The sequence below is a fragment of the Schistocerca piceifrons genome, chromosome 3, assembly GCF_021461385.2.
Source record: "Schistocerca piceifrons isolate TAMUIC-IGC-003096 chromosome 3, iqSchPice1.1, whole genome shotgun sequence".
NCBI lineage: Eukaryota > Metazoa > Arthropoda > Insecta > Orthoptera > Acrididae > Schistocerca > Schistocerca piceifrons.
In genome coordinates, this window is record NC_060140.1 from 268,211,987 (window position 1) to 268,227,955 (window position 15,969).

Here is a 15,969-nt window from a genome sequence, read left to right on the forward strand (position 1 = left end):
GCTTATCATGCCCTATTCTCATCAAACTTAAACTATGCTGTAGAAATATAGGGTGCAACAACTCAAGCCAACCTAAGTACGTTATTAATACCACAGAAAAAAGTTATCAGAATTATTTGTGGTGCCAAACCTTGAGAATCATGTCGGAATCTGTTCCCAAAATTAGGTGTGCTTACCATTATAGGTGTATACATATTGAAAGTTATATTGCTTGTGAAAACAATAAATCCAAATTTCAACTGTGACCGGCACCAGTATGATACAAGGCAAAAGTTCAGATACCATGTAAATAGCCACAGAACAGCTTTATATGAAAAAAATGCACTTCATGCTGGGCTGAAGCTAGCCAATGCCCTACCAAAAAGTCTCACAACCCTTCCTACTAACAAATTAAAAGATCAGCTAAAAATAATTCTAATTGAAAACTCTTTTTATTCCCTAGATGAGTATTATATCTGTATGAAAAGTGCTTCATAAGTATGTCAAGCTCGTAGTTTTAAGTACCCTACAACTAATATAATGTTGATAAAAACAATATTTGTAATATCGTGATTGTATACTACCAAATGTAAAATCCATCAAAATTTAAAATTTATTAATACAAACAAATCTTTAGTTTGTAATTTATAAACTGACGTATTCAGAAGAATAATCTGTATGAAGTCCTGAAACTGTATTATTTCTAGGGATTGTATTTGATTATTTGATGCTGAATAAATATTATTATTATTATTATTACTATTATTATTAAAATCAAACAGATTTTTGGCATGTTAAAAGTGGAGGTTATATTATTTTAGGAGCAAGAGGGGAGTAAAGGAGACAGGCAGTAGCAAACTTACCCCTCCTCCCACACAGAACTGAACCCTGTATCTGCACCGGACCAAAGTAGTCAAGTTTAGCAACTGTGTCATATTCTGTTTGAAAGATAGTTAAATCTGACTAACTGCTTTCACCCATACTTAAGTTGTTGAGTAATCTCCTTAATTTGCTAAAACTGTGCTCACAGGATTCTAAAGTCACTTGCACTGTCATAAATATCCTCAAAGCTATTTTGATGTTTGGATAAGCATCTCTTATCCCATACTTTGGGGGGGGGGGGGGGGGGGGGGGGGGGGGAACTACTTCACAATATCCGAACTGGAAGCTGTGTCAGTGATCTTCATCAGCTTTTCCACGTGGAACTTGAAAACCTAATACATTGACAGAATACTTGTTTATTTACACAAGGTTTCACTTTTGATAAATGGGGTACTGGTGTCTCCAGGCATTACTGAAAATTCCCGTAGTAATTTTTTTTAATGAACACACTGCCATTTTACTGTATTATTGTTTATTTAATTATGACCCATTTTCAAATGATTGAGTTTATATCATTACCATAATATTATTATCCAGCCTCACAAAGTTTCTAGAATCCTTTTAAATTTACACAGCATATCATACCAAATGAAACTTGGGAACAGCAAAACTGTTGGCTAGAGGGGCAATTAAATTTCGTATGCACCTCACCATTTTTTTTTTTTTTTTTTTTTTTTACCACCACAGTTGCATCTTGTATATCCTCAGTGCTTTTGCACCCGCTCGTCGACCGTGGCAATCCTACTACAAGAATTTCATTGTGGAACATGAGAAAGCAGTGTAGAAGGCAGCTACTTTAAGTTGGTTGATCCCCAGTTGGTAGAAGTCAGTAAAAGAGGGAAGGCTTCAGCCAGAAGTAATTTCTTTTTGACTATAGTCAACATTAGTTAGCTGAGTGTAGTGTGTGGGGCAGATTACTTGTTGTACTTCATTGTATTTTGTACAGTTTCTTTTCCTTGTAATAAGTGTATGTAATTGCTGCTGTTAGGATATTTATTAAACCTGTCAATTCATAAGATGACTTCAGTTTTATTTATGAATAACATTTAAGCGATTTTTTACTTCTGTGTGTACTTCTCAAACATTAACATTTTTTCACTTCTGTGTCTGAATTCTGCTTCTGCGGAAGCAGTTAACGGTGCCAGCACTGCATGGGCGAGACATTGTCTCCAACCCCCTCCCCCCGTACAGATCCTCACTCTAGGGTGTTCTATGTTGGGCCCAGGCTTGCTTCTTCCACTTCCCCCTCCCCCTTCTGAAATCGGCCAACTTACAGTTACCACAGTGAACCAAGCACTCTGTTGCTACATTAATCATGTTACCAGTGCATATTACTAAACGCCTAAAACAGCCATCTATATAAAAGCTACCAGGGGCGCAACAAAAATTTGATTTTCAATATTTCATATGACTACTGAACATGTTTAAAAATTGAAAATACTGTCTTAATCTACTCACTAAGAAGTACACCCATACATTAAAGGTAGAACACAATAAGTCAAGTCAGAAAATGTGTACATTGTATGTCTTGAGCCAACGTAACTCACAGTGTGCAAATTACCCAGACTATATTCATTCAATATTTGAAAATGAGAGCAGTTGGCCATTTTCAGCATACTTTTCACACACATAAAATTTCAAACGTTTTCTAATTTTTTTTCTGGCTTACAGCCCCCCCCCCCTCTCCGACTTCACACTAATGAAAAGAAAACATTTATCACTTTCTGCATTTTCCCTATTCATGCAGTAAAATGACACCATCAGGCACGACATTGTAATTTATTACTTCTTTACTACTACCTTTAACTCTATTCACAACACATTTTACAGACAGTAATCACGTTCACCACCTAATGTACCTGCAAAATTATATCATTGTAGAGCATACATTCATGAGGTATGACGTCATCAACTTCGAGATGTGTCAAAAACTAGCTTTTCTTTAAAGAACGGGGTTTGGAGGGATTACTGGTAGATGTCTCTTGGACTGTAGTCGTTTCTGTATGATGCTGCTTGGTCGAAATGACACTAAGAGGTGGATCTCCTCACAATGGATCTGTTGGAACGATTGCATGTAATAAAAAAGAAAAATCTGGGACAACTGCGTGGGTTGATAAATGCAAGATGACCGGAAAGCAACTTGTACGCATACAGGCTGGTGCACACTAGGGAAATCAACGACAGCCAATGACTTCGTTGGCCGAGAACTGATGTACTTTCGCCAGTTAATTCTTAAACCGCCTTTCTATCTTTTTACCCGATATGTTTTTAGGCCTCCTACGCACTGTGTCCTTGGCGGAGACCCATATCGCCACGTATGGCAATTTGTGCACAGCAGACATCTCACACTATGGAATAGTGTACGCTATGTAGAGTCTACACTATGTTCCGTAGTTTCATTCAGTGATGGGAATTTATTACCTCAACAGTGAGAATATGCCTCGTAGCCAACTTGAGAACAACACTACATCAAAGAAAACAAGAAAAGATGTCGGCACGGCATAATAGAGCGACTTTCTTCCCCCGTCTTCGCTTAATCTGATCGCATATCTATAAGGAAAACTGTATGTGAAAAACTACGATTAGCTTTAAAAGTTTCGAAGTGACAAACCCTAAAATTGCTCATAATGTAGCATAATATAAAACTTTTAAGTGATGTAGAACTCATTAGGGTTCTTTAAGACAGTGAGAGTCATGGATCCTTTTAATATTTTTTTTTTATTTATTTTGTAAGAAAAGCGTAGACAAATATTTATTGATATGAACTTTACCCTGCACTAAAACATTTTTTTTAGTTCAGTATTCTTGTATTAAAAACTAATATTCGTAGTTCGGCAGCGGAACACAAAACAAATGTAACTTATACAAAAGCACAATATGCATATCGATTGACCAACCAGAGATACGAAATATAGTTCCTGAATAACATCACGAATTGGCAAAGCCGCAGATATGTCAACATTCGTAATTCAGGATCAAATACAAGCAGATATTTGAAGTAGAAGATTTCTGGGATTGCTTACAGTAATGATTAGAACGTCATCCGCGGGGGTGTCAACGGGGGTGATATTGTGGACGATGTTCCTGGTACGTAAAACAGCATATAACAACCTGTACTTAGAGCTTACTTGAGAGTATACTGCAACTAATATTTACAATTTTCAGTTACTGGAAATACAGTTTAGCAGAAGACCGTCATTGCACATAACAAAATAAGCTATGTGGACATTTATGTGAAAATTGTATCGGTACAGTGTGAACAATCCGGTTATGCGCTGGAGTGTAGTACAGGGGAGTGTCTCCCGACAGTACGCACTTGGCTGTTTTGACGTTGACTGACCGGAAGTTGGTTTCACGTGACGAGGCATCCTGTTCGAAGACGCCATTCATGTTGATGTTTGCCTTGTGCTCCATTTAACTGCTTTCGTTGTTTGTTGCTGCTTCTTGTTATTTCGTTGCTGCTGTTACGTTTTGTTATTGTATCTTGTTATTGTTTAGTTTGTTTTAGCAAACATGAGTGATTCCCAAGAAACGCTCTATAAGTGTGAGGAATGCAGTTCAGAGTTTAAAATGCGAAAGAACCTCTACGCCCATATGAGGAAAGTTCATGAACTTGATATCCATGTGTCTAAAAAAGGAGAAGGCAGTGAATTGTGTCCCCAGTGCGGAATTGCATTTATGAGATGCAGTTCATTAAAACGTCATCAAATAACTGTGCATGGCATGAAGTCGGAGGAAAACAGTCGGAAATGCCGCATTATTTGCCCACAGTGCTCTCTCTCGTTTCTCACCTATGACACACTGAGAACACATATTCAAGAGAACCATGACGTTAGTTTTGAGTGCCAGGAGATAGAATTTGGTGGTCTTGCAGGTTTGTTTTTTATATTTATTGTGTTAGTCACGTTTTAGTAAATTTTGTTGATCCCAAGTACATGACTTAAAAATACTGTCTTAACATTTTTTCAGACTTTGAAGAGTGGAAAATTTCTTACGAAAAAGTAAACCATGTTCGTTATGTAATGAATTGTTCGGAGCAGGAGCGACTAGAAAAACGTGTTCGATATTACCACTGCCATCGCTCTTTCAATTTCAATTCTAAAGGAACAGGTGCCAGGTGTGTCAAAAGTATGGGCACGAATAAAATAGGCAGTACTTGTCCATCCAACATGCAAGTGACAATAACAGAGGACAAATGCTGCTTAAAATTTTTTCCAAAACATATGGGACACACCCAAGATGTTGGAAGAACATTTCTGCATGGGAACGAGAGGGCAGAGTTGGCAGGTAAAATGGATTATGTTACACTTATGTACATGAAACATGAAATTATCAGATTTATTTGTGTGAACAGACGTAGGGTCTATCAATGTGCTTCATTTTTATTTCCTTTTTTTTCTTTTTTCAGGACGGCTGTCACAGGGTGTACCTGTTGGACGAGTCTTACAAGATGTCCGAAGTGCACCAATCGCTGCAAGTGTGGAGAGAATCCAACTCCTTGAGAAAAAAGATTTGCATAATATAAAAAGGGATTTTGATATTGGTTATGCAACGAAGAAGCATGAAAATGATGCAGTGAGTGTGAAATTGTGGGTTGAAGAAATGAAGAGACAAAGTGACAACCCAGTACTGTATTTCAAGCAGCAAAAACAAGTGGATCCTAATTTTCAAGATGAAGACTTCATTCTTATTATAATGACAGACTTTCAGGCCGAACAACTTCTAAAGTATGGAGAAGATAAAATATGTGTGGATGGCACTCATGGCATGACTGCATACGATTTTCAACTTTTTACTATTGTCGTTGTTGATAGATATGGTGCTGGAATGCCAGTTGCATTTTGTTTTTCAAATAGGGGAGACATGTGCTTACTGTCTTTTTATTTCAAATGTGTGAGAGAAAGGGTGGGCACTGTAAAGACCAATGTGCTTATGTCTGACGATGCACCAGCATTTTATAATGCATGGTCAGCAGTAATGGGACCTGTGCCAAACCAGTTGCTGTGTTCTTGGCATATACAACGGAACTGGTCTCAGAATTTAAGGAGAATTTCTGGGGGTAGTGAGAAAAAATCAGCAGTGTTTAGTTCACTAAAGCGACTTCAGACTGAACTGGATATAGATGTTTTTAGTTGTAGCCTGGAGAAAGTGGTGGAAGACTTATTGAATGATCCAGATACTGCAGAATTTGGCAGGTACTTTCTTAAGATGTACTGCCAGAGACTGGAAAAGTGGGCGTATTATTTTAGGCACCGATTGGGCATTAATACAAACAATTACTTGGAGTCCCTACATAAAGTTATTAAATACAGTTGTCTAGAAGGGAAAAGTGCAGAAGGCTGGATAAGTCATTAAATGCTTTGTTATGTTTAGTGAGAGACAAAGTATATGAGGGCTTAGTGAAGCTCTCAAAACGTAAGCAGTGCTCTAGGACGTCAAGAGTGAAAGCAAGCGACAACGATAGCTCAGCTATAACAAATGGGATGATTTCATGCAGGGGTGAAGGGTTGTGGGAAGTGCTTTCTTCCACTGGTTGTGAAGTGTATGTTGTTGTAAAAAATTCAGAACTGATATGCGAAAGAAAATGTTCACTTAAGTGCAACACCTGCAACATATGTGTACATTCGTATAAATGCAGCTGTTTAGACAACATTTTAAATTTTAACATATGTAAGCATGTACATGCATGTGCCAAATCATTGTCTGGTGCTGTCCAGGAGAGTGAACAGTGTTCCTTGCCCTCTAGTGCAGACAATGAATATGTGTCAGCATTGCTTTCTGGCAATTCAGAAAAATCTGCTGACACATTTGAACAGGATGTGATGTCTCACTGTGAAACTATAGTTGCACTCAGCAAAGGAACACAGTGTGGACAGGAGACTAAGGCCAAGGTATTGAAGGATCTGAAGATCATTGGTAATCTTAATAAAGATTTTTCTTTCTCAGAAGAAAACACAGTAAATGTGAATGCCAAGATTGAATCTCAGGCTAGATTTTTTTCCACAAAGCAGAGAAGGATTTTGTGAGGGGTGATTAAGTGTTTAAAAAAAAGTAAACTCCAGGTTGGAATATCAACAATATTAGGAAAAAAATAGTTTGCCACTCACTGTAAAGGTGACATGTTGAATTGCAGACAGGCACAATGTAAAGAATGTTACACATTTAGTTTTTGGCCAAAGCCTTCTCCAGAAAACAAAACACAAACAGATTAACACTAGCAAGCACACATGACCAATATATCCCACTGCAGATAGTGGAGATGTGTGCAGGTAGTGTGCTTGTGTGTGTAAATCTTTTTGTGTTTTCTTTTCTGAAGAAGTCTTTGGCCAAAAGCTAAATGTGTAACAGTCTTTACATTGTGCCTGTTTGCAACTCAACATGTCACCTTTACAGCGAATAGCAAACTATCGTTTTCCTAATATTGTTAATGCACATAAAGGTGGTCTTGTACATTATGTCAATTTGTGTGTGTGTGTGTGTGTGTGTGTGTGTGTGTGTGTGTGTGTGTTTGTGAGTGAGAGAGAGAGAGATTCCATGTAGTTGAAGGTGAATAAAAATTTAAATTTACTTGTGCATTTTTTGAGTTTTGTTAATCATGGTATACTAAAATAATGCTGTCCCACCATCTTGGCTCATTCAAACTGTATTCTATAATTCAGTGATATCTAATTGTGTAAATAAAACTGAATTGCACAATGAAACATTATAATTGGTCTGTATCAGTGTTTGGTAAAGGATTTGAGTTAACGAAAGACAACAAAGAAAGTAATGGAATTTGTCATGATTTTACTACTGTGTTTGAGCACAAAAATCAAGGATTTAGTGTCACGCTACAGCAAGTCTTAGTTTCTATGTAAAAGAAAACTGGCTGAAATTCTCAAAAGTGCTTAAATGTCATGTCTGTTATGACAAAATACTTTACCACACACAGAGTTTGCCTGTGTTGCGACATTTTTTGGTCTTCTGTGGATAGCTATAATCAAATTTGGTTTTGATGGTCTGTAATAACTCTTTAAATGCATTAATTACAGCCATTTCTTGTAATCCCACCTGTGAGTCTACTGCAGTTAGCGCTGTTTGAAAAGAGTTTAATGTTTCCTTGTTAATGATCCTTTTTGTGAATACATAATTAGAATGCTAGGAAACAGCTGGTTGATATTAGTTCTCTTTGTATAAAGTCCCATGACTAGTGCTCTGTTGGCAGACGTCATTGGGTCAACTAAAGTCATCTCATAGTCCCATGTATTTAGATTTGGGATAACAGTGCCAAGGCAGGCATCACCTCTGGTTGGTAAATGACATGCTACAAATAGTCCATAAATTGTTAATAGATTCATAAATTTTCCTCCTTAGAACTCTCCTTGCAAAAGTGTACATTGAAATGAACACCCAGTGCAATTTCTGATTTCAAGTGCATAAAATAGCACAGCCAAGATTCTATTTAGATGAGAAAATTTTCAAAGTTGCCATCTACATCTACATCTATACTCCGCGAGCCACCTTACGGTGTGTGGCGGAGGGCACTCATTGTACCACTATCTGATCCCCCCTTCCCTGTTCCATTCACGAATTGTGCGTGGGAAGAACGACTGCTTGTAAGTCTCCGTATTTGCTCTAATTTCTCGGATCTTTTCGTTGTGATCATTACGCGAGATATATGTGGGCGGTAGTAATATGTTGCCCATCTCTTCCCGGAATGTGCTCTCTCGTAATTTCGATAATAAACCTCTCCGTATTGCGTAACGCCTTTCTTGAAGTGTCCGCCACTGGAGCTTGTTCAGCATCTCCGTAACGCTCTCGCGCTGACTAAATGTCCCCATGACGAATCGCGCTGCTTTTCGCTGGATCATGTCTATCTCTTCTATTAATCCAACCTGGTAAGGGTCCCATACTGATGAGCAATACTCAAGAATCGGACGAACAAGCGTTTTGTAAGCTACTTCTTTCGTCGATGAGTCACATTTTCTTAGAATTCTTCCTATGAATCTCAACCTGGCGCCTGCTTTTCCCACTATTTGTTTTATGTGATCATTCCACTTCAGATCGCTCCGGATAGTAACTCCTAAGTATTTTACGGTCGTCACCGCTTCCAATGATTTACCACCTATGGCATAATCGTACTGGAATGGATTTCTGCCCCTATGTATGCGCATTATATTACATTTATCTACGTTTAGGGAAAGCTGCCAGCTGTCGCACCATGCATTAATCCTCTGCAGGTCCTCCTGGAGTACGTACGAGTCTTCTGATGTTGCTACTTTCTTGTAGACAACCGTGTCATGTGCAAATAGCCTCACGGAGCTACCGATGTTGTCAACTAAGTCATTTATGTATATTGTAAACAATAAAGGTCCTATCACGCTTCCCTGCGGTACTCCCGAAATTACCTCTACATCTGCAGATTTTGAACCGTTAAGAATGACATGTTGTGTTCTTTCTTCTAGGAAATCCTGAATCCAATCACAAACCTGGTCCGATATTCCGTAAGCTCGTATTTTTTTCACTAAACGTAAGTGCGGAACCGTATCAAATGCCTTCCTGAAGTCCAGGAATACGGCATCAATCTGCTCGCCAGTGTCTACGGCACTGTGAATTTCTTGGGCAAATAGGGCGAGCTGAGTTTCACATGATCTCTGTTTGCGGAATCCATGTTGGTTATGATGAAGGAGATTTGTATTATCTAAGAACGTCATAATACGAGAACACAAAACATGTTCCATTATTCTACAACAGATTGACGTAAGCGAAATAGGCCTATAATTATTCGCATCTGATTTATGACCCTTCTTGAAAATGGGAACGACCTGCGCTTTCTTCCAGTCGCTAGGTACTTTACGTTCTTCCAGCGATCTACGATAAATTGCTGATAGAAAGGGGGCAAGTTCTTTAGCATAATCACTGTAGAATCTTAAGGGTATCTCGTCTGGTCCGGTTGCTTTTCCGCTACTAAGTGATAGCAGTTGTTTTTCAATTCCGATATCGTTTATTTCAATATTTTCCATTTTGACGTCCGTGCGACGGCTGAAGTCAGGGACCGTGTTACGATTTTCCGCAGTGAAACAGTTTCGGAACACTGAATTCAGTATTTCTGCCTTTCTTCGGTCGTCCTCTGTTTCGGTGCCATCGTGGTCAACGAGTGACTGAATAGGGGATTTAGATCCGCTTACCGATTTTACATATGACCAAAACTTTTTAGGGTTCTTGTTTAGATTGTTTGCCAATGTTTTATGTTCGAATTCGTTGAATGCTTCTCTCATTGCTCTCTTTACGCTCTTTTTCGCTTCGTTCAGCTTTTCCTTATCAGCTATGATTCGACTACTCTTAAACCTATGATGAAGCTTTCTTTGTTTCCGTAGTACCTTTCGTACATGATTGTTATACCACGGTGGATCTTTCCCCTCGCTTTGGACCTTAGTCGGTACGAACTTATCTAAGGCGTACTGGACGATGTTTCTGAATTTTTTCCATTTTTGTTCCACATCCTCTTCCTCAGAAATGAACGTTTGATGGTGGTCACTCAGATATTCTGCGATTTGTGCCCTATCACTCTTGTTAAGCAAATATATTTTCCTTCCTTTCTTGGCATTTCTTATTACACTTGTAGTCATTGATGCAACCACTGACTTATGATCACTGATACCCTCTTCTACATTCACGGAGTCGAAAAGTTCCGGTCTATTTGTTGCTATGAGGTCTAAAACGTTAGCTTCACGAGTTGGTTCTCTAACTATCTGCTCGAAGTAATTCTCGGACAAGGCAGTCAGGATAATGTCACAAGAGTCTCTGTCCCTGGCTCCAGTTCTGATTGTGTGACTATCCCATTCTATACCTGGTAGATTGAAGTCTCCCCCTATTACAATAGTATGATCACGAAACTTCTTCACGACGTTCTGCAGGTTCTCTCTGAGGCGCTCAACTACTACGGTTGCTGATGCAGGTGGTCTATAGAAGCATCCGACTATCATATCTGACCCACCTTTGATACTTAACTTAACCCAGATTATTTCACATTCGCATTCGCTAATAACTTCACTGGATATTATTGAATTCTTTACTGCTATAAATACTCCTCCACCATTGGCGTTTATCCTATCCTTGCGGTATATATTCCATTCTGTGTCTAGGATTTCGTTACTGTTCACTTCCGGTTTTAACCAACTTTCCGTTCCTAATACTATATGCGCACTATTTCCTTCAATAAGAGATACTAATTCAGGAACCTTGCCCTGGATACTCCTGCAGTTTACCAATATTACGTTAACTTTTCCTGTTTTTGGTCTCTGAGGACGGACGTTCTTTATCAACGATGATAATGTCCTCTCTGGTAAGCCGTCAGGTATTTTATCGTTTCGCCCAAGGGGGGGTCCCTCTAACCTAAAAAACCCCCGTGTGCACGCCACACGTACTCTGCTACCCTAGTAGCTGCTTCCGGTGTGTAGTGCACGCCTGACCTGTCTAGGGGGGCCCTACAGTTCTCCACCCAATAACGGAGGTCGATGAATTTGCAACCATTATAGTCGCAGAGTCGTCTGAGCCTCTGGTTTAGACCCTCCACACGGCTCCAAACCAGAGGACCGCGATCGACTCTGGGCACTATGCTGCAGATATTAAGCTCAGCTTGCACTCCGCGTGCGATGCTGGTTGTCTTCACCAAATCAGCCAGCCGCCGGAAGGAACCAAGGATGGCCTCAGAACCCAAGCGGCAGGCGTCATTCATTCCGACATGTGCTACTATCTGCAGCCGGTCACACCCAGTGCGTTCAATAGCTGCCGGAAGGGCCTCCTCCACATTACGGACGAGACCCCCCGGCAAGCACACCGAGTGCACACTGGCATTCTTCCCCGACCTACCCGCTATTTTCCTGAGGGGCTCCATAACCCGCCTAACGTTGGAGCTCCCTATAACTAATAGGCCCGCCCTCTGTGACTGTCGGGACCTTGCCGGAGAATCGGCCACTGGCCCAACAGGCGAGGCATCCTGTGGTGGCTCGGAAACGATGTCATCACCACTAGGAAGCACCCCGTACCTGTTGGAAAGGGGTAAGGCAGCTGCCACGCGGCCAGATCCCACCTTCGCCTTTCGGCCAGGCACGCGCGAGCCCACCACTGTCCGCCATTCACCTTGGAGTGATGGCTGACCGGTAAGATGCTCACTGCCGGAAGACGCAGCGACATCAGGGGTTCCATGTGATTCCAAGGCCACCGAAGTAGGCATAGGTCTCACCACAGTTGCCCCAACGCCACTACGAGCCGACGCCTGCGCCTCGAGCTCGATAAGCCTAACAGACAAAGCCTCCACCTGCCCCCGAAGAGTGGCCAATTCTCCTTGCGTCCGCTCACAACAACCACAGTCCCTACACATGGCTATGTTTACCCTACTCTATACGGTGACAAATTCCCAAGATAATCTTCTGATGAGCTACTCTGATAATCAAGAAACACTCACTGAAATACGAGACGCGAAAACTACGCTAGGTTTTCCCAGAAAAACTATTTAAAAGCTAAGCGCAGCAAATAAGTACAAAAACGCTTTATACAAACAGTACTCGCTGCTGCTGGTGCTCTCGCTCTGGCTGTCACAAGACAACTGCTGATTCAAGTGACTAGTGGCTAACGGCCGCGAAACAAACAAAAGACGGTTTTAGGGCGCTTTCTGTTCTAAACGATCAAGAAAACACTAAGAAATCTAACACGAAAACTACGTAAAGTTTTATCGAGAACTGTTAGTTACTATGCAGAGCAGATAAACACAAATAGAATCCCTTCCTTAGTGGAAGGTCGTAAACAAAATGCAAAATAAACGCTTTATACAAACAGTACTCGCTGCTGCTGGTGCTCTCGCTCTGGCTGTCACAAGACAATCTGGAGAATGGTATACTAGACAACAATTATTATAATAAGATTTAATAAGTCCGAAGCAGCCAACTCAAAATCTAGGTCCACGCAGTAGCTTTTTAAATCAATTTCTTTAACACTAGATTTTCTGTTGGTATATTTAGATACATCACCGAAGGAAGCAGGTGTTCTGCACCATGCACTTATTGAATTTAGGCATTCAATTCAGTTATACTACCCTGCTTCTTGTGCTGATAACCAATGTTTACATACACAGTAAAATTGGCTTCACTTCTATAAAAAGTGATAACACATTAAGTTTAGTTCTAAGATACAGGCATTATGGGAGTAACTTTTTGAGCACTATGTGACCCGTTTACACTTAATTCTTCTTTCTGTGTGTCACAGAAAAGATTATTTCACAGGAATATTGGCGACACTACGGAATAAAAAAAACGATACATCACAATATTTTTGGGCCATGTAGCATTATCCATTACATTATATCTAAGATCAGGGTAAACACTTTCAAGATTTTCACCCCCCTTTTTTTTTGCTGGAAGCTAAAGACGTTTTCTAGAGTTGTACAAATTATGACTCTGTTCAGGTCTAGCCATGATCTTTTTTCACCATACAGCATTCCCTATGCAGGTTTTCAACAGGGCTGGAACTATACTATGGCTACTTAAAAGCCGCTTTTCGTCGTCCAAAATATTAAAAATACTTCATATTCCCCGGTTTGGTCCCCCTACATGTGAATGCGAAATAAACCGAGGTAGCAGACTTATGAGCAGTATAGCCTTGTGTTAACCTTTTAACCACATTTATTTTCCATATTTTACGCACATTTCGTTATAACAACTAAGATCCACAGAAAGAAAGGGAAAAAAACCTGACACTAATCAGCAGAATATTTCGGCGAATTTGTACGCACATATATCAATTACGTAAATTTCAGTATGGGCCTACTGCGGAAATTTTACACTATTCTGTTTATTGAACATGAAGGACTAAATCATAAGATGGAAATTACTTTGTGCTTAACTAATTCCTTCAGTATTCACGTGTGCAACTCAGTGATCTCCATACTGATGCAACTGCACTGCATGAAAACCGTCCTCGCAGCAAAGTGTTTACTGAAGGGACAGTCACGTGACTTCCGGCAGCCAAACGTCAAAACAGCCAAGTGCGTACTGTCGGGAGACACTCCCTGTAGTACAGTACAAGATTTGGTTACAAGAAAAGTGAATCCTTGACATGCCAAATTTCGCTGTTTTCGTTGACGCTAGAGTCTTTCAATAACACATGTTAGCCCACGGGGAATAGAGGAAAACGTTTGGAGCTTCGTAGAGAGAAGAAGCAGGAAACACATTAACTGTGTAGACGCTGTTATTAAGCACAGAAAAAGTACAACCAAGTTCGCACATTTTTCTCTTCGTTAACAATCCCAATGTGGCACACTTTTATTGATTTCACGACAAATTGCAACTTCCATATTTCGTAGGAAAATTTAAATACATTTCGTTGACTGGTATTGATACTTTTATCATATTGTCGTTTAATTTTTCAGGCTACTTTTACCACCATACCAGGGAGTGATCATGACAGAACATTATTTGAATCATTAATGAGAAATCCTCCCTGCAGAACATGCAATGTACCGTACTGCAAGCGATGTGTCACCACCAGCACTTAACACAATCCGCTTTCGAAAGTGGAAGTGCTATGCTTTTAGAACACGAAATTCACAGTAAAATTATATTTCCACGCGTATCATCAACAAACACTCGCGTTAGAGTAGCTGACAGTGAACAATAAAGAGCTTTCTAGCAACAATTGTAACGTGAAAAATTTAGAGACAGGAAATCAAGATGCTGAGGGTACATAAAAAGAAGTATCTGGAAACAAAGCGTGAATACGCTAAATGTGATGTTGCAGAGAATGAAGAAAGAAAGATGATGTCCGACCAAATTTCAGAATCTACAGGAGTAAATAGGCCTAAGTTTGGCGAAATGAAAATCTAACATTAATGATCTCTTGGATTTTGAGAGATTTTACGAAGAAACAACATACGGGTACTGTCAAACGGCAGTGCCCAATGATATGAGAGAAATAATTCTAAATAAAGACTGTGCAGAATCTTCACTAGGACACCTTTATAGAAAACCGTCTCTCGAGAACTCGATTTCAAGGTATGAACGTATGACTGTACTGACCAACCTCTATATTAAAATGAATTCAACTAATGTTTACAGTGGACATCTATTATAAGGCACGCACAGGGCTGCATTGACAGTTGTGCCGGGCCTAGCGCGCCTAATACATTGATGGGCACTCGTATTTTCGTCGGTACGCATAAAAAAAAGTAATTTGAAAACATGGAAGTGCAAGCCAGCAACACCGTTGCCAGTGTAGCATTTGGTTCAATATTGATTTCATTTGGTGAACGACTGATAATGTCGCAACCGATACGTAACTGTTTGTCCAATATGACGAACAATGGGAAGAAGCAAGTGTAACGAACTACTGAAAGAAAAAAACGAAGGGTGCCGTTCAGGGTAAAAGATTTGGCGAATATTTTTCTAAGCTTGAAAATGCAAATTTGAACTGTCCAATCGGTAGTAGTAACATTAACATCGTGGTGAAATTTTAACGCCATTTCATGAAAGGACTAAACTTTTTGAAGGACCGTCCGTGGGCTACGCTTGTTCGCAGTATAAAGCAGCTATTAACATAACGACGTTATTCATTTTGTTTGTCTGAAGACAATATCGTTGTTGCATGAGACATCGTCCTGTACATGTTATTTGTTGACGTTGATGAGGCTTTAAAGACTTTTTTTTCTAACATGGCGCTAACATTTGGATGCAAGGAAGTACCGCTGACAAGAAAAGTCGCGTAAAGTGTCATGAAAGCAGGAAACAAATTAGTGAGGTGAATGGAGATGTCAAAAAATTCTATGCATCAGCAGTGTAAGGTGTAATGTAGTCAATCTGGAAACAACTACTTCGAAAGGCAGAAATTTTATGAGATGTAGAATAGAAAGTATTCATACTGAAGTACTATATCAGTGTGGTTTCTGGCACACAATGAGGTAGGGAAATTGGAAGAAGATAAATAACTGACACACATGATGTAGGAAGAAAACTTGTGGCGAAGAAAGCTGCTGTTATCTTTCATCTGTTATAATGAACTATGATGGGAGAAGATAAACCTGCTTAGAATCACTCGAATATTGTGCAGAGTGACGTGCCTCTCGAGTTGAGCACGAAA

At 39.8% G+C, this 15,969-nt stretch overlaps 1 protein-coding gene across 1 annotated transcript in view; it reads left to right on the forward strand.

Moving 5' to 3' along the window:
• The first annotated feature begins 3,835 nt into the window (after positions 1-3,835).
• The window catches only part of LOC124789816, a 141,057-nt gene continuing 128,923 nt past the window's right edge, over positions 3,836-15,969 (forward strand). The window contains exon 1 of the mRNA XM_047257298.1: positions 3,836-3,948. Within this exon, the coding sequence (XP_047113254.1) occupies positions 3,889-3,948 (60 nt within the window). The 5' untranslated portion in view covers positions 3,836-3,888. The remainder of the gene's footprint in view (positions 3,949-15,969) is intronic.